The sequence below is a fragment of the Heterocephalus glaber genome, unplaced genomic scaffold, assembly GCF_053883595.1.
Source record: "Heterocephalus glaber isolate CG9 unplaced genomic scaffold, H.glaber_assembly_v1.0 deba00001600, whole genome shotgun sequence".
NCBI classification, from domain to species: domain Eukaryota; kingdom Metazoa; phylum Chordata; class Mammalia; order Rodentia; family Bathyergidae; genus Heterocephalus; species Heterocephalus glaber.
The window spans coordinates 38,103,722-38,128,723 of NW_028258372.1; the positions used below are offsets into that span (position 1 = coordinate 38,103,722).

At 44.2% G+C, this 25,002-nt stretch overlaps 1 protein-coding gene across 12 annotated transcripts in view; it reads left to right on the forward strand.

The window, feature by feature from the left end:
* The window catches only part of Nav1 (neuron navigator 1), a 280,922-nt gene that overhangs the window by 242,083 nt on the left and 13,837 nt on the right, over window positions 1–25,002 (forward strand). For all 12 annotated transcript variants that reach the window (XM_087194151.1, XM_087194150.1, XM_087194148.1 and 9 more), the window contains 13 exons: window positions 1,228–1,311; window positions 1,567–1,678; window positions 13,268–13,389; window positions 17,104–17,300; window positions 17,504–17,699; window positions 17,790–17,958; window positions 18,642–18,739; window positions 19,225–19,320; window positions 19,562–19,721; window positions 22,508–22,743; window positions 23,567–23,721; window positions 23,863–23,934; window positions 24,475–24,671. In XM_087194151.1, coding sequence (XP_087050277.1) covers window positions 1,228–1,311; window positions 1,567–1,678; window positions 13,268–13,389; window positions 17,104–17,300; window positions 17,504–17,699; window positions 17,790–17,958; window positions 18,642–18,739; window positions 19,225–19,320; window positions 19,562–19,721; window positions 22,508–22,743; window positions 23,567–23,721; window positions 23,863–23,934; window positions 24,475–24,671 — 1,894 coding nt within the window. The remainder of the gene's footprint in view (window positions 1–1,227; window positions 1,312–1,566; window positions 1,679–13,267; window positions 13,390–17,103; window positions 17,301–17,503; window positions 17,700–17,789; window positions 17,959–18,641; window positions 18,740–19,224; window positions 19,321–19,561; window positions 19,722–22,507; window positions 22,744–23,566; window positions 23,722–23,862; window positions 23,935–24,474; window positions 24,672–25,002) is intronic.

Consider the following 25,002-nt stretch of genomic DNA (forward strand, 5'->3'; position numbering starts at 1 on the left):
AGCTGCTTATGTTATGACATGTGTCTGCCAAGGAACAGAGGCCTCAGTAGATTTATAGTGAAAGTGGAAGGAAAGGCTCCCTGGGATGGAAGGGATTGCTTCCAGCTATGTTCCAGTGAAAGTCGACTGCTGCATGTTTCAGGGGCACTGAGTGACAGGTAGAGTTGACCCACCAGGGAGGGAGAATTACAAGCCAATAAGAAGCAGTGAGAGTATCATAGATTCCCTAGAGTGCCTCACGAAGGGCCAGCCCAGACTATGTCCATCAATTTTTGCTAAGGTGACCAACTTGCTCACAGATGGCTATTTCTCCACCCTTGAGTGTTCCCCTTGCAGGTTCCATGCCTTATTCTCTCTGTCCTTTCTATACATCCTGCCGCCAGTTTGCCAGCTAGAGTTCAAACCAGCTCCACGTGGCCTAAAACCACCCCCAGCCCCTCTGCCCAGCCTGCCTCTGTCCTGCGCCGCTCACGAAGCAGCCCTGACACCTAGTGGCCAGCCTGTGGAATGCCCCTGAGGCGTCTCGCTACTTCCCTCCAACCCTACGAAGTGGAGCCTGGGGGTGGGTGGGGGGAAAAAAAAACCAGGAACAAGGATAGCTCCAAAGCAAAGATGAGTTAAAAATGGAGAGCTAGGGCCAGGGATTTAGCTCAGTGGTTCCAACGCCTGCCTCGCAAGCGCAAGGTCCCGAGTTCGATCCCCGGTACCAAAAGAAAAAAATGGAGAGCTACCCTGGGTGCAGAGGTACAGGAGATGCAGCAGACAGAGTCTCCTGGGAGCTTATCTGGGGCCAGCCCCTCCACAGTAAAGGACAAGCCTGCTCCCCACATATCGCACTAGGGGCTGTCCTACCTCTAGTAGATGACTGGTACCAGATCTCAGATCTCCAAGAGCTTCCAAGAGCCTGCTTTCTTCATTACTTAAGAAGCCGATTTCTAGCAGAAAAATCTTGATTCCACCTTGATTCCCTTGTCTGCTCAGGGAAAATGGTATTTTTTTTTTGGTACCGGGAATCAAACTCAGGTCCTTGCACTTGCACAGCAGACGACGAAACCACTGAGCTAAATCCCTCACCCCGGGAAAATGGTATTTTAAAACCACCACAAGATGTGTTCGCCTTGCTCAGCTCTGAAACATAGAAAATCAGTTAAAGCTGCTTCCCACATCAGTCACCTTCTTTCCCCTGGCCTCTCACAGCTTAAGATCCTCCTTATGTGTTTGCTCCAGGCTAATCTAGTGGCTGCTTTTGAGCAGAGCCTGGTGAACATGACATCTCGCCTGCGACACCTGGCTGAGACTGCCGAGGAGAAGGTGAGAGCTGGAGAAGGGGATCGAGACACAGCCCAGCGCTGCCCTGCCCCCAGCCTGCCAATGCCAGTCCCATCTGCCTGGCTGTCATCTGGATTCTCAGCCTCCCCCTCAATGCAGTGTCACCATATTCCCTGCCCCAGTTCCCTCCTTTGTCTATTGAGTCTGGGAGAATCTCAGGGCTTAGCCTGTGGCCTGGCAAATTGTAGGTGCTGCTACTTATCCCAGCAAATGACCCTGCTTTCATTTCACTCTTAGGACACTGAGCTGCTGGATTTGCGGGAAACCATAGACTTTCTGAAGAAAAAGAACTCGGAGGCTCAGGCAGTCATTCAGGGAGCCCTGAATGCCTCAGAAACCACACCCAAAGGTAAGACAGACAGCCGCAGATTGTAGGAGAACAAGGGAAAGTGAAAGGAAAATTACTGCAGATTTTCATCTGGACCTACAATGTGCCAGCTCGAGGGACAGATTTCTGGAAGGTGAGGGCCCTTAGACGCCCTCCAGTGTGAGGCCTGGACAGCCCAGTGATTTGTGCCAGGGGTGTGGCTCCACCATGCCTGGCATGGGAGCAAGTGAGGAAACCTGTCTTCCTCTCAGGTCATCTCCTTATCCTTTGTTGTTTTTTTTGGTACCAGAGATCGAACTTGGGTCTTTGCGCTTATGAGGCAGGGGGCAGAACCACTGAGCTAAATCTGCGCCCCCCCCCCTTATCTTTTAGATCAGAGGCAAAGAGCTGTCAAAGGCAGTCATTAAAATAGCACTTCTTAGGGCCGGGGATTTAGCTCAGTGGTTTCGCTGCCTGCTGCGCAAGCTCAAGGACCTGAGTTCGATCCCGGTACCAAAAAAAAACCCACCTCCGGTGGGGCCCTTGGAGCAGCTTATCTCAAAATAAAACTTAAAAAGAAAGGGCTATTTTGCAGATGGGAAGGGAACCAAGACATGGTGGGGGAGAGAAGTAAAAAGAATGAAGATGTGTTGTGTGCATGCTCCGCTCCCCACAAAGAATGTAATCATTATGTACTACAAACGTGTACTAATAAACAAAATAAAATAAAAAGGGCTGGGGACGTGGCTCAGTGTGAAGGCTCTGGATTAAATTCCCAGTACCAGAGAGAGAGAGAGAGAGAGAGAGAGAGAGAGAGAGAGAGAGAGAGGAGAAGGAAGAAAGGAAGGAAATGAACATCTTCAAGCAAGAACTCCGTGGACTGTTCCTTCCTCCATCAGTTACATTATCTGATCATTATTTATTCTCTCTCACCTTGTTGGAAAGAACTATCCCATCTGACCAAAAAGAATCCCTTATCTAATGCTTTGGGTGTTCCATCTAACAGCTGAACTCCCCCACATAGGCGCTCTCCTTTCTTCCTCTGACCTCTTAATCTCTTTGTTTGTTTATTTGTTTTTTGAGACAGTCTTGCTATGTAGTTCAGGCTGGCCTTGAACTCACTGTGTAGTCTATGCTGGCCTTGATCTTGCTTCGATCCTCCTGTCTCAGCCTCCCAGTGCTGGAATCACAGGTGTGTGCACCTACACCTGGCTCTGACCTCTTAACCTCTGTTCCTTTTCTGCTTACAGATCTTCTAAAGCCTCTCATGCCCTAGAGAGGAAGAAAGACCTGTCAACCAATGTCCTTTCTAACTATGATTTCCTCTTTTTCCTTCCTGCATAGTCAACCTTCCCTTTCCACTACGCCATTGAAATTACACTTCTATCGCCATCACCCTACTAAAACCCCTTTCACTGAAGTCACCAGCAACCCCCTTTTCTCTTGTCTTTTTTTTGTGTTTTGTTTTGTTTGAGACAGTCTTGCTATGTAGCCCAGGCTGGCCTCAGACTTGGTGGCAACCTTCCTGCTTCAACCTCCCAAGTTCTGGGATTACAGACGTGCGCCACCATGCCCAACCCAACCCCCTTTTTTCCAAAATCTAAATTATAATATTAAGTACTTATTTTTCTTGATTTCTGTAAAGTGGAGAGAATGCCACCTAACCAGAAATGTGTTGTATTAAATCAAACAATGTATATTAACATCCACCACAGAGCCAGGCATAATAAATACTGCTCAAAAACTACTGCTCCTGAACACGTTGCTCACTCACACATTGCTGATCCCCAGATCTCCAAGATTTGGCCCTGTTAACATCTCTTTTCCTCATTAAATTCTTCTCCTAGCTTCTGAGTCACATTCCCATTCTCTAATTCCTTCATGGAACCCCCTCAAGTACTGGCATCTGAAAGGCCCAGCCACACCCTTTTTCCATGTGACTCTACCCTACACTTTCCTGCTGTCACATCTATTCTGTACTTCTTTTTGTACAGCACTTTTTCTTTTTTTTTTCTTTTTTTGGTACTGGGGATCAAACTCGGGTCCTTGCGCTTGAGCAGCAGGCGGCAAAACCACTGAGCTAAATCCTTGGCCCTTACTTTTTTTTTTTTTAAGATAAGATCTAACCCTGTAGCCCAGGCTGGCCCAATCCTCCTACCTCAGTTCTATAGTTTCTATAACTTTTTATTTTTTGTTTTAAATTGAGATATTAACATATGATAAAAATTCACCCCTGTAAAGCATATCATTTAATTATTTTTAGCATATTCAGAAGATGGTGCGGGGGCTTTATGTAGCTTAATCGTAGAGCTCTTGCCTAGCATGGCTGAAGCCCTGGGTTCCATCCAGAGCACCTAACCACCACCACCACCACCACCAAAAAAGGTTATATAGTCGTCACCGCTAATTCCAAAACATTTTCATTGCCTTAAAAAGACACCCCAACCCCGTTAGTAGTCACTCACCAATTTCCCTCCCTCTCATTTCCTGCCCACCACTAATCTTTTCTGTCTCTGAGTTTGCCTATTCTGGACATTTAATATAAAAGGAATCCTATGATGTATGCTCTTTTGTGGTTGGTTCCTTTCACTCAGTAAAATGTTTCCAAGATTCATCCATGTAGTATCATGTGTCAGTACATCATTTCTTATTTCTGACTAATACTCCCCTGTTTATAGATATAGTGTTTCCCCCAAAATTAGACCTAGCTAGAAAATAATCAGCCTTGAAAATAGAGATCAAAAATGCTGGCCCCAGTCAGCCTGTCCTTGCTTCTCTCCCCATCACTGCTCTCTTGCTCAATGGCTACTCTGTAAGGCAGATAAGGCGAGGGTATTTCCAACAATATCCAATCCATTTTGCCATTTGTCTCAGCGATATTTTGCGACTTTCATAATAAAAGTCTTTCATTTCTTTTGCTAAACTTATTTTTATGCTAGTATAAGTACAATTGTTTCCTTAATTTCCCTTTTAAGTCATTCAGTTACTAGTGTATAGAAATACAAGCCAAAAATGATAACATACACCTATAATTCCAGCTACTGGGAGGCTGAGGCAGGAGGATGGTAAATTTGCGTCCACTCTGGCCAACTCAGTGAGACCCTGTCTCAAAAAAATACAAAGGGCTCGGGATGCAATTCAGGGGTGGGATGGTTGCTTAGTGTGCACAAACCTTGGGTTCAATCCCCGGTGCCACAAAGAAAATAAAATGCAATTGATTTTTGTTTGTTTGTTTGTTGATCTTGTATCCTACAAACTTGCTGGGCTCATTTAGCTCAGCATTTTTACAACTCCTGCCTAATCTGCATTTCTATCCAGCTCAGTCTCTTAAGCTCCTCCATACACTTTTGGACATCTCCTCTTAGTTGACCTCACAGGTCTCTCTTAATTTAGCATTTGCAAAGTTGAAAGTCACCCTCTCTACCCCATTTCCCAATACTCAAGCCAGCCCTTTCCCTTCTGCAACCTTGCTCATCATCTCAGGTATATTCTCACCTACCTGGTCACCTAGGCCACGAACAGGAGTTATCCTTGACTCCTTACTGCTTCATCCTGTGCAGTAAGTTAGTTCTCATTCCCATATGCATCTCAGTTACATTCCTTCTTTCTTCTTCGGGGTTAGTGCAGTCATTCCCTAACTGGTCTTGCCTTGCTCCAGGCTTTCCTTTACACTGGCTCCAGAGCAATTCACTTATATCAGTCAGGACCAGAAAGCAGTCCCATTTTAATATGAATTAACTATTAGGCAAAAAGATATCGCTGTTAGTGTGTGTGTATACATGTGTGTATGTGTGTGTGATGTGCTGAAATGACATTGCAAGGGATGTGCTTCTTAGAAGATGCATCCCGAAGGGCTTAGTGGTAAAATGTCATGTTGTCTGCAACATATTTTATATCTTTTGAGAAAGTGTTTGGGGTAGAGAGAGAAAGAAAATACAATAAAATGTTTAAAATTTTTCAGTTAGGTAGAGGGCATAAGTGGTGTTTGCTGTACTGTGCAAGCCCTTTAAGCATACACTCGTCCTCTCCCCGGACTAGGCAGGTCTTTCTAGCCTCACCTCCCATTCCTTCTCCTGTATGCTCTATTCCACCTATACTAATAGGAGCACTAGCCATATGGGCAGCACTTCTCTAAGCATTTTACATATATTAATTCATTTATTCCAGATAAAAACCCAATGAAGTATATTTTATAAATGAGGAAAATAAGATCAGAGAAAATAATTTACTGAAACACAGCTTATATGTGAAGGATCTGGGATATTCTGCTATTGCTAATTTCATAAATACACTTTGCTCTTCAGATATATGTTTGCTAAATGAATGAATCATGACCTTTTTTGCTGTGAGTTTTTATGTTATCCTCAGTTCTTGTTGATCCAGGATCAATTTGATCAGGACAAGGCTAGGAGCTTTCAAAGAGCTAATGTTTATTAAGCAGTGATGCCCAGCTTTATTATTATTTGTAAATAGATAAGAAATTTACATGGCACAAAATTCAGAATGCACAAAAGATTTTCTAACTTTTTAAGTATTAATAATTCTACAGCATATCTTTTGCTTTCAAAAACACTTTTTACGGGTTTGCTTATTTATTTATTTTGTGGTATTGGGGCTTGTACCCAAGCTTTTGCACTGAATTATATCCTAAGATTTTTTTTTTTATGAGATAGAGTCTTTTTTTTTTCCATTAAGTTTATTGGTACATTTTAGGTATATAATACAGTTACATTCATCACTGGGATCTTGTACCTTTACATGATGTACCTTGGTTCTTATTTTTTTCCCCTTCCCCTGCCCTTTCTTCACCCCCTCCACCCTTCCCTATTTACAAAGACTTTGTTTCCATTTTTTTCTTTTTCTCATATTTTTTCTTTTCCCTTCTTTATTTTCCCCTACCCCTCACACTTCCCCTATTCCTTTAGACCTTTTCTTCCTATTACACAGTATCAATTATACGTTTTTAAAAATTACAATATCAAGATTTAGAGGACATTATCACAGATTTTACAGAATTTAAAAGGATATAGAAAGCATATTACAAAAATCTTTTTTGAAATAAATTTGACAACTTCTATGAAGTACCTTGGAAGACAAATTAATGAAACTGACTCTGGAAGAAATATAAAATTTGAATAGCACCTATTAAAGAAAGTATATTCCTAGTTTGAAAACCTACCTATATGACAACAACAGGCTTATATCTGATAAATTATATCAAACATTTAAAGCAGAAAAAAGAAAGAACACTTCTCCCCTCATTTTAGGAAATCAACATTGTGTTAATACTAAAACTGGATAAAGATAATAGAAGAGAAAAGTATGGACATAAATTAAAATTTGTTTAACAAAACAAACTATTAGAAGTCAGATCTGGCAGGATGTAGAAAGTGGTTTTATTATAGGGATGGCAGTGTTGGTTCAGCATTGGAAGATCCACCCCCAAAAGTCATCATTTTAACAGAGGAAAGGAAAAAGTCATATGATCCTGTCACTAGTTGGAGAAAAAGTACTGGACTAAATTCTACAGCTGTTCATGGTAAAAGCTATCAGGAGACTAGAAGTAGAATACAACATTCTCAACAGATAAAAGACATGTACTCCATGCTTCCAGCAAAAATGCCTTATATAAATGGAAAAGATACAATGCTTTCTCCCTAAGGTGGGGAACAAGGGCAGATATGCCTACTCTTCATCTGTCCATTAAACTTTGAAACATAGGCCCAAACCAAAATAATCTGGCAATAAAAATAAACAAATAGCATAGGATTGGCAAGGTAGAAGTAAAATCTTTATATGTAGATGAAATGATCATCTACAGAGAAAATACTAAGAAATCTCTAGGAGCCCCTAGAACTTGTATTTGAATTTAGCAGGATTAGAAAACACAAGGTATATATAAAAATTCAGATCTGTGTATACTTGCTATAAATGAAGAATTGGATATTGAAATTTAAAAGTTATGTAGGAGTAGAAAGGACCTGGAAAGGTAAAAAGGAAAAAAAATAACAAGTGTTGGAAGACATTTATTATCTAATTTTAAGACTTCTTCTAAAGCTACAGTAATCAAGGCAATGTTGGCATAAGGAAAGACATATAGATCAATGGAATAAAACAGAATCTAGAAATAGAACCACACATATATGGGCCACTGATTTTTGAAAGATTATTTAACATTAACATTTTATAGAACATAAACTCAAGAGGAGAGGAAAATATGTTTTCAATAAATGGTACTAGAACACCTGGTATCCCTATGTAAAAGATTAACCTCAACCCTTTATTTCCATACATAAAAATAACTTGAAAGGATCTATGAACCTAAACATGAAAGACTAAAACTTAAACTTTAAGAAAAAATTGTAAGGGAAAATGTTCATGAATTTAGGGTAGGCAAGAATTTCCTAGGATACAAAAAACATGATGTATAAAAGAAAAAAATTGATAAATGAGATTCCATCAAAATTTAGAACTTTAAAAGACATTGTTAAGAAAATGAAAAGTAGTCCTTAACCAGAACATATTTATAATGCATATAACCTATGACTAGAATATTTAAAGAACTCTTACAGCTCATTAATAGACAACCCAATTAAAAAGTAGACACAAGAAGATAATAAATAGCCAGTACAGCACAAGGAAAGGTGTGCAACATTAGAATCAGAAAAATACTGATCAGTACGATAACAAGATCGTATTATACACTCATTAGGGAGATTAAGTTAAAGGTTTTAAAAGAACAAATGTCAGCTTAGGTGTGAACCAGTTAGAACTTTCTAATACTGCTAATGTGAATGTAAAATGATAAAACCATTTTGGAAAACAATATAGAAATTTCTTGTATTACTGTTAAGAACCAACAGTTCTGTTCTTAAGTTTTTACTTAAGAGGAATGAAAACACATGTTCAAAATAGATTTGTACATACAGGTTGACTGTCCCTTATCTGAAATTCTTGGAACCAGAAGGGTTTCAGATTTTGAAATCCACTTGATCTGCAAAGAGGATAGCTACTCCTGCTTTTTTTCGGGTTCATGTTGCATGGAATATTGTTTTCCACCCTTTTAACTTTCAGACTATGAGTTTCTTTTTAAATTAAGTGTGTTTCTTGTATGCACCATATTGTTGGCCCTTGCTGCTTGACCCATTCTGCCAGTCTATTTCTTTTGATTGGTGAATTAAGACCATTAACATTGATAGTTATAACTGATACATATTGACTTATCGTTGTCATGACTTTTTATTTTTGTTGGATTCTCCCCCTTTCTGTTTAATTTCCTGTCATGCCCAATGGATTCATTCTGCTGGGCTTCCTGGGGTTGTGATCTTCATTGTCTTTTCCTAGGATATTGTGTAAAATGTTTTGGAGTGCTAGTTTGGTATTCATGAAGTTCCTAAGGTGCTCTTTGTCATGAAAGTATCTTATTTCTCCATCAATTTTGAAAGATAGTTTTGCAGAGTACATCAGTCTGGGTTGGAGGCTGTTTTCGTTTGGGGCTTGAAATACGTCACTCCATGCTCTTCATGTCTTGAGGGTTTGCATTGAGCAGTCTGCTGTGATTCTGATGGGCTTTCCTTTCTTTGTGATTTGTTTCTTTTCTCTAACTGCTTGTAGAATTTTGTTCTCCTGTTGGGTTTCTCGAATCTTAACCATTATATGCCTATGTGTAGATTTTTTTTGATCACGGCTAGTTGGAGTCCTACATGCCTCCCTTATCTGTATGTCAAGTTCGTTTCCCCTGCTTGGGAAGTTTTCTGCCATCACTTCTGTGAACAGTTTTTTTTTATGTTGTCTGCACTCCCTCCTGTTTCTTCATTGACTCCAGTCAGTCTTATGTTACTCTTCTTTGCATCATCTAGCAGCTGCTGGACAGATTTCTCATGGTCCCTTACTATTTTAAAGAAATTTTTCTTTTTCTTGTCACTAATTGCAATCGTATCTTCTATATCTGAAATTCTGTCCTCATTCTGCTGTGTAAACTTTCAGTGGAGTTTTTAATCTCTTGGAAATCTGTTTGCATGTGTTTTATGGATTCCATTTGTTTCCTGTGTTGGGATTCCATCATGTTCCTCAGCTCCTCTATTTTTTTATCTGTTTCCACTCTAGATTTATTAATCATGTCTTGCACTATGGGCACAATCTCTGCTGTTATCTGAGAAATTATTTCTGATTTCATTTTTTCCAGATTCTCTTTTGTTGCCAGTTCAGGGAGTCCAGGTGGTTGAGTATCAGATTGTTTCATCTCGTTTCCCTTTGGGGTTGCCTTAGGTGATCTGGAAGTCTGGTGTTGAGGCTTGTTTACGCGCGTCTTCTCATTTCAACAGATGCAGCCTGCTGTGCCTTTGTTTAGGCAACTTTTTGCTCACCCAGCGGTCTGCAACTCTCAGCAAGCCACCGAGCAGCCTTTTCTCTGCTGCTCACCAGTACACTAATTCCTGGGTTCAGAAAGGTGACCTTCTGGATCCCTGAGCTGACCTGTTGTCTGGGTGGGCTTCTGGCTGGGGCCTATGCACACTTGGGATGATATCTAGGTGTGCCACTGGCTAGGCCCCCTATGTAGCTGTTGTCTGGGAGGGTCTTTGGCTGGGGGCTGTGCACCCCAGTTTGTGTTGTGTGAGCAAGCTTCTGGCAAGGGTCTTGCACACTTACTGATGGTATTGGGGCGAACCTCTGGCTGTTGGTTGTGTGCCTCTGCAGCTATTTTCTAGCCAAGCCCTTGGCTTGGGCCAGTGTGCCCCAGCCTCTGGGGTTGAGCCAGAGCCCTGGCTGGGATCTGCTTGCAGCTGTGCTGCTCTGGTCCACACCGCTGCTCACCCAACAAAGGTGGTCTGGTGTGCCTTTATTGCAGTTTTTCTTCACTTTTCTGGTGGGCTTTAATTTTTATCAAGGGGCCTCAAAGAGGCCCTCTTTCTGCTGTTCACTTCTATTCTGTCTTCTCAAGCTCAGAGCAATGTCCTTTATGATCCCTGCAACTCTGCAGTGTGGATCTAGGTAATGGCTTGGCACAGCTGGGGAGGGGGAGTGAGCTGGCACCCACACAGCTCATCTCCTCGGTGCTCTAGGGCGGTGGTATGGTGGCCTGAGAGACTCACCTCGGCACTCTGAGGAGGTGGTACAGCCTTTATGAGATAGATTCTAAGTTGCTAAGTTGCCCAGGATAGGCTCAAACTTGCAGTCTTCCTACCTCAGCATCCCAGAGTGCTGGGATTACAGGTGTGGCCACCATACCTGGCTCAGTATTTTTATTTAATTGATAGACTCATATAACTAGTTGACACCTCCATATTATACATAAATACACTTACTCGTATGTAGCCATCCTTCATTTAGTTTTTAATTAACTGATTACAATTAAAATGATTTTTTAAAATCATAAAAGCAATACACATTCTGTGGGAAAATATAAACTATGGGTCAGCAAACCATGGCTAGTAGCCAAACAAATCTGACTTGCACTGTCTGTCTTTGTGTGTGTGTGTGTGTGTGTGTGTGTGTGTGTGTGTTACTGGGGCTTGAACCCAGGGCCTTTGGGCTGAGCTATATTCCCTGCTCATTTTTTTTCTGGTATTGGGGATCAAACTCAGGATCTTGCACTTGCAAGGCAGGCACAGCACCACTGAACTAAATCCCCATTTTTTGTTTTGTGACAGTGTCTCACTAAGTTGCCAGGTGCCCAGCCTGGGCTCTAGTTTGTGATTCTCCTGCCTCAGCCTCCCAGAGTGCTAGGATTACAGGCATGTTTTACCACACTTAGTTTCACCACTACTTCTTTGGTTTTTTTTTTGGTACCAAGGATCGAACTTGGGTCCTTGTGCTTGCGCAGCAGGCGGCGATCACCACTACTTCTTAAACAAAATTTTACTGACATATAGCCATGATCATTAATTTACATATTACAGCAACAGAGCTGACTGAGACAGACCATATGGCGACAAAGCCAGAAATATTTACGCTTTGATCCTTTAAGATTAAAGTTTGTCAGCCCCAGAAGTAAACTACACAAAAGGATATGTGGAGGGCCGGGGATTTATCTTAGTGGTGCCACCGCCTGCCTCACAAGCACAAGGTCCCACAAAAAAAAAAAAAGATGTGGTAAAACATAAAATCCCTCTCTAAGATCCATTCCTCAAGTCCCGCTGCCCAGAGGTAAGTACTGCTAAGTTCTTATGCATCTTTCTAGAAATAATTGTTCAGATACAAGCAAATATATGCCCCTTTTTTTTTTTACAAATGACTTTATTTTCTTGAACTTCGCATAATCTCTTGAGAATTCTCTGCACCTTTTAAAATAACCAAAGTACTCTGTAGTACCATAAACTTGGTTTGATTATCACTGAACAAAGGATTTTCTGTTTTATAAGCTCTGTTTCAACAGATGCTACAACAAGATTCTAAGCTGCTGTTATCCTTGTAATGTTGAGCAAAAAAGATAGTTTAAAGATCCATTCTTGGTCATGGAGACAGTAAGAAGTAGCCAAATGCAAACAATACCTCTTTGACTTAATAGCTCTTGTTTATAGAACAGTTACATACAGTTGCCTAACTAGTCTCCTACATCTGGTCTAGTTTCTTGCTTTTTCATTTTTTCTCATTATTAACTTTTTTAAAAAGTCTTGTGGCCAGGGATGTAGCTCAGTGGCGCCACTGAGGTCCTGAGTTTGATCCCGGGTACAAAAAAAAGTTTTGTGACATTACACTGTAGTTATGCAAGATGTTAACTTCGGATGAGACTGGGAGAAAGGTGCATGAACACCTTTGCAACTTTTCATGAATCTGTAATGATTCTGAAATAAAAAGAGTTTTTAAAAATCTAATAATACTACGCTCTTGTCTGGGAATCTCTGCTGCCCACAACCAAGGGCACAAAGGCATATTTCCTTTAGAAGGCATTCAGGGCGCCTCATCTGTCCCAAGCCCACCCTCCATGCTCCTCTGTGCCCAGCTGCTTCCACCCCTGACTGCTCAGAGTTCCGCACAGCGAAGCCAGTCCCTTGCACAGTGCCTTTGCATGTACTTTTCTTCAACCTCAAATATTTTTCCAGTTTTCCCACCTGAATGCCTTCTGTTCTCTCCATGCTCAAACAGCTCTTCTCTTGTTACTTAGCCCTTTCCTTCCCTGCTGCAGAAGAGTGGATCATTTCTGTGTCATTGCAGCCTTCTCAGAGAGCTGGGATCTTTCTAGCCATCAGATAAGAAAACCGAAGCCCATTCCGGTTAAGTGCAGAGCATGCAGCTACTTATGCTTGTCCCTGGACCACATGCAGCCAAATATTGCCAGATAAATCATTAAAAATGGTAGGGTGATATCTGCATAGTGTAGAGGGCCCACCCTAAGTAAATCCTCAACCTATGCAAAGTGAATTCATTACTTGGTGCCACTTCTGTTTCTCCTAGCCTGGAAGCTTCTTGAGAACAGGATCATTTCTTAATTTTTACCGTTAGCATTGTTTCAGTGCTAAAGCATATTTGGCACTCTATAAATGTTTTCTGAATGAAGATTTCAAAACACGAATAATGTGTACCTAGGAGTCAGTTGGTTCCCTTCCCCTCTTATCACCTGTAGCTAGAATTGCCTTGAATCTCACGTCTCTAAATCTTTTTGTGTTCTTACCCCCTTGTCCTTGGCCCCAGAACTCCGGATCAAGAGACAGAACTCCTCAGATAGCATCTCAAGCCTCAACAGTATCACCAGCCATTCCAGCATCGGCAGCAGCAAGGACACTGATGCCAAAAAGAAGAAGAAGAAGAGTTGGGTAGGTGAAGGTTTGGGCATGGAAACCATGTAGACCCACGTGGATACTTCCACCTCAGTGTAGGGTTCGATCCTCCCAGGATTAACGAAGCAGCAGACCCTTCTAGTCCTAAGACTATTTCCTGTCTGCTCAGGGCAGTTCCCTGCTTGTCATGAGGCTCTTGCTGCAACCTTAAACATCCTTGCTCCTGGACTCACTATGTTGATTAGGTCAAGTGTATGGCCACAGAAGGAAGTGGAGAAAATACTTAGAAAGTTATGACTTAACGGTTCCTTCCCCTACTCCCTACTTCCTTCTGTACGATGGAAAAAGATTTTATCAACAAAGCCATTCATTCTAGATGTTGCTGGAGGTAACTTCTTCAGTTTGGGAGAGGTGTTGTGGAGCTTCAAAGGGATACTTCAAAAGGACTCTTACGTCACCTCTGGCTGGACCATGGGTGATTTTTTTATGCCTTCCCCTGTAACTAACCTGGCCTTGGATGACCTTTCTGAAATTCATGAATGGTCCCGGCAACTCTGGCTGCCTGCAGAAGGGAGAGTGGCCCCAGGTGGGAACATCTTGCTGCTCTGCACCCCTAGTCAGGAAGACTGTCCCCTCAGACCTTTGTGTAACGCAGATATGAGCCAGCTGTGTGAAATGAGTGATTAAGTGTTGCTTCTTCTTCTTCTTTTTTTTTCCCTTCAAAATGCTGACTTCAAATCCCTATTTTTTTCCAGGTCTATGAGGTAAGAGACCCGGTTCCTCTCCCCTTATTTTCTCTTTCCCTTTGCCATACCTTCCCTATTTCCAGAGCAACTCTTTCCTCCTAAAACAACAAATGGCCACCCATAGCACTAACCCTAACAACCACCGAGTGTTCCTAACTCCACTGCATGGCCCATCCACAGCTGCCCACAGAAGGACAGAGGAGTGGTCTGGTCGTGGGTCGAATGGGAAAGTCGAACAAAATCCAAATCTGTTCCCTACTGTCTTCCCCGGTTGCAAAATTGGCCTATTACAAAAAGCAATTCGGTCAAGCTCATCGTATCCAGGAAATGAGCCTTTTAATTTTTGTTCCATCAAGCCTCAAATGGAGGAGAATCACTGGATGAAAGTTATCCTGAGCACAGTTTCCAGAGGCCACTTCAGTTGAGGCTCAGCCTGAAGACATAGGTGTGAAGTAGGACAACCAGGATGAGGAATATGGCCCAGTCCAGGGCACACTAAAGTCACCCCAAAGCCAGATACCCTCTAAGCATCTGTGGAGTTGCCAAAGAATAGCCTAAGATAAGTAGAAAGTGTACCCAAATTTCTGTTACAAAAAGACACCTACGGTTCGCTCTAACCCTATCCCAGTGTTGTGCTAGGTGTCGTGAAGGGTAGCAAACACTGAGTCTGTTATCTCAGTTATTAAGGAGCCCGTAGCACTGGGAAGACAAAAAAAAATTGTACCTATAAAGTGAATGACAGTCCAGTGGTGCCAAAATGCTTACTTAAAAGGTTTATTGCTAAAGCAATTTACAGATGAGAGAGACTGTGATTATAGGGAGTAGGAAAACATCACAAAGGAGGTAAAATGTGCACTGAGGTTAGGTTGCAATAGGGAGTGAGGAATGTGTTGGGATCCTTCTGCATGGACACTGTCTGGTCAGAAGAGAACAGTGGGCTAGGAAAAGGTCAGTATAGCCAGTGTCCTGTCTGGGTAGGGTAGAGCACAGATGGGAGGGCCTGCTGCTCATTTAAACCTGACTCTTTAGCATTTCCCAAAGTGGGCTGTACAAATCACTAATCCACTGAGACGCACCTTAAAAAGTGACACCATCATCAAATAAATTCAAGAAACACAGCATTTTCTACAGTGCAGTTCTGCACAGAAAAAGTTCTGAGATGCCCCTCAGTAACGAATTGTTTCATGTTGCTTAATCTATTGTTTCCTGAATTCGTTTAACCATGGATCCATTAGCCACACAACACCAAATTTCTCCCAGTGGTTCTGCCCCTCAGAATACTAGACTACACATAGAGCACTACTCTCACTGAGAACCTTTATTTTTTTTTTTTGGATACCAGGGATCGAACTCAGGTCCTTGTGCCTTCAGGGCAGGCAGCGGCACCACTGAGCTAAATCCCCAGCCTCTCACTTAGAATCTTTGCTTTTTTTTTTTGGTACCGGGGATTGAACTTGGGACCTTGCGCTTGCGAGGCAGGTGCCGGAACCACTGAGCTAAATCTGTGGCCAAAATTTTTGTGACTAGCTTTTTTGTTTTGGTACTGGGGATCAAACTCGGGAACTTGCACTTGCAAGGCAGGTGGTGGCACCACTGAGCTAAATCCTCAGCCCTCTCACTTAGAATTTTTAATGATCTCAGAGAGCTTATGCTCCAGGCAACTTGTGATCACAGGATTCCTTTCTGCATACACATGGACCCAGGGACACACACGTGCACGCGGGCGCGTACACACACACAGCTTCCCATGAGGCAGTGGTGTAGAGAAAGCTTCATTGGATTGAAAATTAGGAGGCCCAAATCCCAGTCCCAGGTCTCCCTGGGTTATGCAGTACCAACCAAGTCAATTCTCTTTTCAGCCTTAGTTCTTCCTCTCTGCAGAGAACTAAGCTTTATGGTTCTTTTGAACCTCAAGTGCTGAATGATCTTATGTGGCCTAGAAGCAGTCAGCTGCCCACATTCTCTCTCCTCATATCCTCACACAGCCAGATTGGTCCTCCTTTATAGCTTGCCCAGTGGAGACCCCATACACATCACCTGCTAGCTCCATCCATCACATAACGGTCTGCTGTGTTCCAGGAGAGATTCTTAGAAAGGATATCTTCCAATTTTCTCTTCTTTTTTCTCTGTCTCAAAGCTCTGGCTTGCCTTTGTCGCCCATCGCTCCCACCCCTCCTTCACTCTGTCTCTTGCTGCCATTCCACATCGTCCCGTGTGTGTGTGCATGCCGTACGGATGCATGTGTGTGGGACACACCCTGATTTGCACTCGCAGCTCATATCCCTAACACCCATGCTCATCAACACCAAGATCAAACAAGCTGTGGTTAGATTATAATGCCATAAGTAGTCTGTGGAAATGCTGGAAAATAGCACTTGTTCTAGGATATTTGAAATAATAAAAAGTGCTAATGTCTGAGTTTGCGATTGCGAGGCAGGCGTGGTGCCACTGAGCTAAATCCCTGGCTCTGTCTGATTTTCTTAACCACTCTGTGATGTGCTAGGCAGAAGAGTACTAAATGTAACTTGGTACCACCACCTTCTCTTGATCTTTACAGAATTGTACCATCAGTGTCTGGTTGATCTGTGAAGCTGTGAATAGATTGAGTCATGATTGACAAGCCCAAGTCACAGGTGCCAAAGTGAGCTAGGTTTAGACTGAGCAGTTATTGGTCTGTTGGAGAAGGTGGGATTGGATTCTTGAGAGGTATGCCATGTAACCTCTGGGAACCTCTCTGTCCTCATACCCCAAGGGAAAGAAGAGACCTGAGAAGATCCCATAGCCTACAGAGGCAGCAAGCCAAAAGATCTCATTCTTTCTCTCAGTCCTAGTTTCTAGGCAGCTCTTCTGTCCATATGCTATGAACCACGTGAAGCCTCATTATAGCAGGCTTAATTGCAACAAAAATATCCCCTGCCTCCATATCACCTTGTCCCAGATCAGTCCTCCCCCGTCCCCAGAGTGGAGCCCTGACATCTGCCTACCTGGATCTGTTCTTTTCTAGCTTCGAAGTTCCTTCAACAAAGCCTTCAGTATAAAAAAGGGACCCAAGTCAGCTTCCTCATACTCTGATATTGAAGAGATCGCCACACCTGACTCCTCAGCCCCCTCCTCCCCTAAACTGCAGCATGGCTCCACAGAGACTGCCTCGCCCTCTATCAAGTCCTCCAACTCGTCCTCTGTGGGCACTGACGTCCCCGAGTAAGTGCTCCAACTCCTGGCCACCGGCCTGGTAGCAGTGTGCATCGGTGGCTTCTTCCTGGCCATGTGAGACCCACAGGGGACCTTGTTGTCATACTGATTGGGTGTCTGTGTGTGGAAAGAGCTGAGACTACCCACCACGCACCCCAGTCTCCCCGCGTAATGTTTCTCCAGGATCCTGGCTGAGCCTTGTTTTCTTACAGGGCGCCTGCTCACTCCGCACCCGCCACGAGGCTCTTCCACACCAGTGCGGAGGAAGAGGAGCCCGAGAAGAAGGAAGTATCGGAGCTGCGCTCTGAGCTGTGGGAGAAAGAGATGAAGCTCACAGACATCCGCCTGGAGGCCCTCAACTCTGCCCACCAACTGGACCAGCTTCGGGAGACCATGCACAACATGCAGGTCAGCTTCAGGCAGAGCTGCAGGGAAGGGGAGCCCAAGGCCTGAGGCATGTCCAACCTTGCCACACTACCCTGTCTGTTCTCCCCACAGCTGGAGGTGGACCTGCTGAAAGCAGAGAATGACCGACTGAAGGTTGCCCCTGGCCCTTCCTCAGGCTCCACTCCAGGGCAGGTCCCTGGATCCTCTGCTCTGTCATCCCCTCGCCGCTCCCTCGGCCTTGCACTTACTCATTCCTTCAGCCCGAGCCTCACAGACACAGGTACCTATTGGGCAAAGGGCCTCTAAGCGTAGAGAGAAGAAGAGTCCATTTCACTGCTCCACTATTCTACTGGTGCAGTGGTTTCTTCCTTGGACGAGGGAGGTAACAGTGTCAAATAAAGCAATGCTAGGGCTGGGGATTTAGCTCAGTGGCACCGGGCCTGCTTCGCAAGCACAAGGTCCTGAGTTCGATCCCCGGTACCCAAAACATAAATAAATAAATAAATAAATAAATAAATAAATAATGCTAGTGTCAATGCTAGACTGGCAGTACTGGAGATGGAACCTTGAGCCTTTGCACTGATGTACATTCCCAGCTTTTTTTTTTTTTTTTTTGAGACAGGGTCTTGCTGAGTTGTTGCCCTGGCTGGACTTAAACTTGCCTCCTGCCTCAGCCTCCCAGAGTGCTGGGATTTCAGGCATGCAGCACTAACCCAGCTTCATGTGGTTGTTTTTTTTGGTACCAGGGATCAAACTCGGGTCCTTGGGCTTGCACAGCAGGTGGCGAAAACATTGAGCTAAATACCCAGCCCTTGATGTGGTTTTTAAACCCTAATATCTTTTCAGTTTGGCGGTCCCATTTCCTATTTGTGGTAAATAGTTATTTGGAAAGGATTCTGACTAGAAAGTTTAAGAAAATTTGTGGGTACCTTTAAAACAAATTAGTTTTTTTAATCCCCACAGACCTATCACCCATGGATGGCATCAGCACCTGTGGTCCAAAGGAGGAAGTGTCCCTTCGGGTGGTGGTACGGATGCCCCCTCAGCACATCATCAAAGGGGTAAGGAACTTCAGTGGGGGCCAGGGTAGAAACCAACATAACACAGATGGTCCCCAACTTGACAATGGTGCAAAAGCAATGCATGAAGCAATACTTCAGATTTTAAATTCTGTTCTTTTTTTGGGCTGGCAACATGTAGTATGAAACTTTCTCGAGATACTGGGTGGTGAGAGTGAGCCACAGCTCCCAGTTAGCCAATCCCAAGGGTAGATAACCAATATTCTACAGGGAACTGTACTGTTATGGTGCGATGTTCAGAAGGCTAGAGGTATTAAATGCGTTTTTGACTCAGTGATATTTTCAACTCATGATGGGTTTGTCTGGGTGTTGTGCCACTGTAAATCAAGGAGTATCTGTCTGGTCATGTTTATGCTGGACTCTGAATATTCCCCAAACTAGAGTCTTCAACTCCTAAGGCCTTCTAGGATTTTCCTCCCTTGGAATCATATGTACTAAGACTCACATGGCTCTACCTTAACTTACAGGACTTGAAGCAGCAGGAATTTTTCCTGGGATGTAGCAAGGTCAGTGGAAAAGTTGACTGGAAGATGCTGGATGAAGCTGTTTTCCAAGTGTTTGAGGTAAAGAGATACATGTACTTGCCTCTCATGGAATATTTGAGCTTTCCATGCAGTGAGATCTTGGAGACCTTTATTCAGAGATTCTTTATTCAGAAAAACAAAATAGCAAAACCGTATATTCTCTTTCCCCACGTGCTTTTTGCTTGCTCTAATTTTTATTCATTCTTGTGGCTTTCCCACCTGTGTCTGTATCTTTTCAGTGTTTCTCACCTTCTTCTTCTCACCCCACCTCTTCTATCAGGACTACATTTCCAAAATGGACCCAGCCTCCACCCTTGGTCTAAGCACTGAGTCCATTCATGGCTACAGCCTCAGCCACGTGAAACGAGTGTTGGACGCTGAGCCCCCAGAGATGCCTCCTTGTCGTCGAGGTGTCAATAACATATCAGTCTCCCTCAAAGGTCAGTGTCTTACTTACTTCCCTTGTTGCTGGGACAAAATACCTGACACCCACAATTTAAGGAAAGAGAGGTTTATTTTGGCTCATGTTTCAGTTCATGGTGTCCACTGGCTCCCAGCAAGAATGGCATGGTAGAGGTTCATGGCAGAGGGAAAGCACCTTCATAGCAAGGCAGCCAGGAAGCAGAAAGAGTCAAGGGAGGACCCAGGAAGGGAGCTATAAACTGCCAGGTCAGGCCCACAGTATCCCACCTCTTCTGACCAGACTCTCCCTCCTAACAGCAACCTAGGTATAATGCCCCTATAATCAAATCACCTCCCTAAGGTCCCACCTATGATTTCTTGAGGCTTTAGGGTTACATCTAGACATTAAGCTGTAGCATTCTACCCTTGCCCACCAAAAGACCCATGTGCATCTCTTTATGCAAAATGTATTTAGTCCATCTCTACAAATTGTCAAAGTCCTCACAATTCCAATATTGCTGAAAAACCCAAGTCTAGAGTCTCCTCTGAGACATAAGGCAAACTCTGAGTTATGAGCCCCTATAAAAGTCAAAAGAAAGTTAAACACTGCCAACATACAATGGCACAGGGTAAACTCCCATTTGAAAAGGGAGGAACAGGGGGATAGAAAGAAATTGTATCAAAGCAAGATGGAAATCCAGTAGGGCAAACATTAAATCCCATAATTCCATATTCATCGTCCAGGGCAAGTGGTGGTGAGATGTGATCTCCAAAGGGCTTTGGCAACTACACCCCTACAGCATTGCCCATGGTTGTAGCTCTCATGGCTTCTTTCTTGGTCTGGCTTTGCTCACTCCTTTCAATTTTCCTCAGATGTTTCACATTCTTGGCTTCTCAAATTTCTTGGGATCTACACTGCACTTTTGGCTTCACTCTCACAGCTTAATGCACTCCCCTCTGAGGGGCACACTGCCTGGCCTCCCAATCCTTCTTCTGAAATCTGGGTAGAAGCCTTCCTGATTGCACTCTGCATGCCTGTAAAACCTACATCATATGGATGACATCAAAGTCTGCTGCCAGCTCAAGTAGTAGCTGGGCTTCCTTATGTCATAGCTGCAGAAATCTGAGTGCCTGGATGGCTAAGAGCTGTGAATTGAATCCTGGAGAAAAAATTCTCTAGGTGGTGCTTCTCGAGCATGTTGCCCTAGGGTTCTCTTCTCAAAGCAAATTCTTTCACTTTTGCAATTTTGAGCCTGCAAAGGATGGCCTTGGTGGTTCCTCACATGCCCTTAAGTCATTTTTCCTGTTGTCCTATTGTAAAGTACTTGACTTCTTTGAAATGCTAATCTTTTTAACAATCAAGCTCTCCTCTGCTCCATTTTTGCAGGCCCCAACATTACCAGAGCTTCCTTTCTGGCCAAACTCAAAACTTCAAAAGGGCTTTTTGCTTGAGATCTTCAGTATAAGCCTGGGTAAAAGCAGCAAGCTATGTCACAGCCTCAACACTAGACCGCCTTGAAATTTCTTCCACCACATTAATTAGCCCACCACCCTTAATCACAGTCTCTCACAAAGTTTTAGGACATGAGCAAAATGTAGACAAGTTTTCTGCTAAAACATAACACGTATGGCCTGGAACCCAACCGCCAGTGGAGTCCTTGTTCCCACAGATACCTGCTAAGCCTGGTCCTGACCATCTGCATTTCTGTCACTATTCTTGTCTTCTGAGCGCTGACCAGAATTTCATCAAGCCTGGCTTACACCATTCTAGGGCTGCTTTACAAGCCATCATCTCCAAACCTTTCCAGATTTGTCCTGTGAACCAGTTCCAAAGGCTTCTGAACCACATGGTCAAGTAGCATCACAGCAACAACCCCACTCCTGGTATCAAAATCTGTCTTAGTTACTTCCCTAATTGCTGGGACAAAGTACCCAGCACCCACATCCTTAGGAAGAAGAGGTTTATTCTGGCTCATATTTCAGTCCATGGAGCCCACTGGCTTCCAGGAAGGATGGTACAGTGAAGGAAAAGCACCTTCATGGTATGGCAGCCAGGAAGCAGAAAGAGTCAAGAGAGGACCCAAGAAGGGAGATACAAACTTCCAGGTCAGGTCCATACTGACCTGTTCCAACCAGGCCCCACCTCCTAACAGCAAGTCAGTAATAATCCCCCCATAATCCAGTCACTTCCCAAAGGTCCAGCCTATGATCAAATAAGGCTTTAAGGGTACATGTAGATGTAAACCATAATGGTCTGTCTTTGTCTCTTGGAGTGAGGTGGTACAGCACAAGCACAGAGAGAGCACCATCAAAAAAAATAATGCAGGGGGGCCAGGGATTTAGCGCTGCCTGCCTTGCAAGCGTAAGGTCCTGAGTTCTATCCCCAGTACCAAAATACTACTACTACTACTACTACTACTACTAATAATAATGATGCATGCATCCATTCAACAAAAACTTACCAGGAAACTATGATATGAACGTGTTTAAGTAGCATGAACTATGAATAGATGAGCAAGACAAACCCAGTCCTATTTTAGTATATGTGCTGCTGAAGTGAGCACAACAAACCCAGTCCTAACTTGTTCCCAGGAACATTCTTCTTAAGCATGGATTTCTCACTGTATCTATTCACCTCTAGTTCTGAGCATCTCTAAAAACGAGACTCACATTTTCAAAACTAGGTGTGAGGATATTTCCTCGAACTATGGGGCAAGTGGCTCTGGGTTTCTTCAGTGAGCTTCAGATAAAGAAAAGCTCTTGGGGGTCCCTTCCCATCTTGATGGTGGTGGTCAAGACTCACGCTTTCTGGGGCTGGGTACAGGTCTGAAAGAGAAATGCGTGGACAGCCTGGTGTTCGAGACGCTGATCCCCAAGCCCATGATGCAGCACTACATCAGTCTCCTGCTCAAGCACCGTCGTCTTGTGCTCTCGGGGCCCAGCGGTACAGGCAAGACCTACCTGACCAATCGACTGGCCGAATACTTGGTGGAGCGCTCCGGCCGCGAGGTCACCGAGGGCATTGTCAGCACCTTCAACATGCACCAGCAGTCTTGCAAGGTGGGGGCCTCCTGAGAACCACCTCCGCGCCAGTCTTTGTTCAGACCTCAGCCTCACATGAGCCCTAGCCTGGGCCCCTTCCTGCCCTCTCATTCCCTTTCTCCTCCTCCCTGCCTTAACCTTTTCTCCATTCTTCAATGTTCTTTTCCTACCCTTCCATCCCTTTTTCTAGTCTTCTTCCTCATCTGCCCCCAGTTTCTTTCCAGATTTTGGCCCTTGACCCCCCTTTTTCCCCCCTGTAACTTTTTTCTCCACGCTTCCTCTTACCCCTGTTAAGCTGCTTTCCCTTTGATTGATCACTGGGGAAGCTACATCCTCCTTGTTTCTACCTCATTCTGCTGACACTATCGATCCCACCCCTTCTCTATTTTCTTCCTTCTGCCTTTCTTTTCAGTGTTACTATCTGGCCTTGGGCTCTCTGGGAAGAAGCACTCAGAATTAGATATTTCATTGGAGCCCTGTGTCCATCCCCCTTGCCGTCTATTGAGCATAGAATTGGAATCGGTTCAAGTTTTGGCTCTCCTCAGCTGGACGAGGGACATCCATTAACGGTAGCTTGTGCTACCAACCCAGTGAAAAAACATTTATTAGAACAGCGTGTGTTCCCCACCTCTGGGGGTTGAAGGGCCACTGCTTAACAAGCTTAACTGGTGCCTCTGGGACCAGTTTATCAGTCTGTGGTAATCTGTTTTTGTAAGCAGAGTGCAGCAAATAGGAAGCAAAAACCCCAAGGAAATCCCACACTAGCAAAGCTTCTCCAAAAGTATTTCTAAGGCTGCTACAGGTGTGGATTCCTGAGTGCTGACCCTATCTTTTATTCCAGGATCTACAACTGTACCTCTCCAACCTGGCCAACCAGATAGACCGGGAAACAGGGATTGGGGATGTGCCTTTGGTGATTTTATTGGATGATCTGAGTGAAGCAGGCTCCATCAGTGAGCTGGTCAATGGGGCCCTCACTTGCAAGTACCACAAATGGTAAGCTGGGGTTGGGACCAAACATTCCACAGTTTGGACAGAGGGAGAACTCAGTGAAGTCCAACTGACAGAGCAAGCAAGTGGCAGAAAGCAAGGGTGAAGACACATTTAAGTGAATTTTTCTCCCCTTCCTTCCCACAGTCCTTATATTATAGGTACCACCAATCAGCCAGTAAAAATGACACCCAACCATGGCTTGCACTTGAGCTTCAGGTAAGACCTATGACCCTGGATGAGCCTTCTGAACCCACCCAAGAACCTATAAACTAGTGAGTAGAGGAGCAACAAATAGCAGAAAGAAAGAGAAGTAGCCAGAGCCCTTCAGGCTGAGAAGAGAAAGTTAGTATACTTGCATGTCAGTTACAGAGTGGAAGAGGGTGCTTGAGGAAAGGAAAGGAAAAGAGAGGAGCAGAAAGGGGAGGGGAGGAGAGGAGAGGAGAGGGGAGAGGAGGAGAGGAGAGGACTGCAACATTAGCCGGGACTCTGGTAGGCTGCTATAAATAGGATTCTCTGCCTGTCCATCATGATTGACATCAGTGAAGTCAAGTATTTGTTTGAAGAGTGTCACTGATTTGAGAACAGCTCTGCCTGAGCAGAGCTACTGGCCTGAATTCAGTTGTCACCACTAATAATTGAGAAGAAATCAAGTGGGCATAAGTGGAAGGCAAGCAGAAGGGGTGGCCTGGCAGGGAATGAACCCTGACAGTGTCCCCATTGCCACTGCAATGCAACTCTCCCCATCCCTGGTGGCAGGATGCTGACCTTCTCCAACAACGTAGAACCAGCCAATGGCTTCTTGGTGCGATACCTGCGGAGGAAGTTGGTAGAATCTGACAGTGACATCAATGCCAACAAGGAAGAGCTGCTTCGGGTGCTGGACTGGGTGCCCAAGCTGTGGTATCACCTGCACACCTTCCTTGAGAAGCACAGCACCTCAGACTTCCTCATCGGTACTGGGGTCCAGCTTCCCTCTTGTTCCTCACCACCCGGAAGGGTGCTCCCTTTGCTTTTTGGAGTCTTCAGCCTATAAAGGAGGTGCAAGTCTTGTGGCTTCAGACTTAAAACCACTGAAGTACATAATTCAGTTAGCACTATGAATTGGTTGAATCACCTCAACCATCTGAAAGCTAACCCCAAGCCTGGTGGTAACACACACTTGTAGTCCAAGCCACCTGGAAGGCTGAGGTGGGAGGATTCCTTGAGCCAAGGAGTTTGAGACCAGCCTGGGCAGCATATTTAGACCCCATGTCTGAAAAATAAAGATGGTAGTGCACTTGCCTA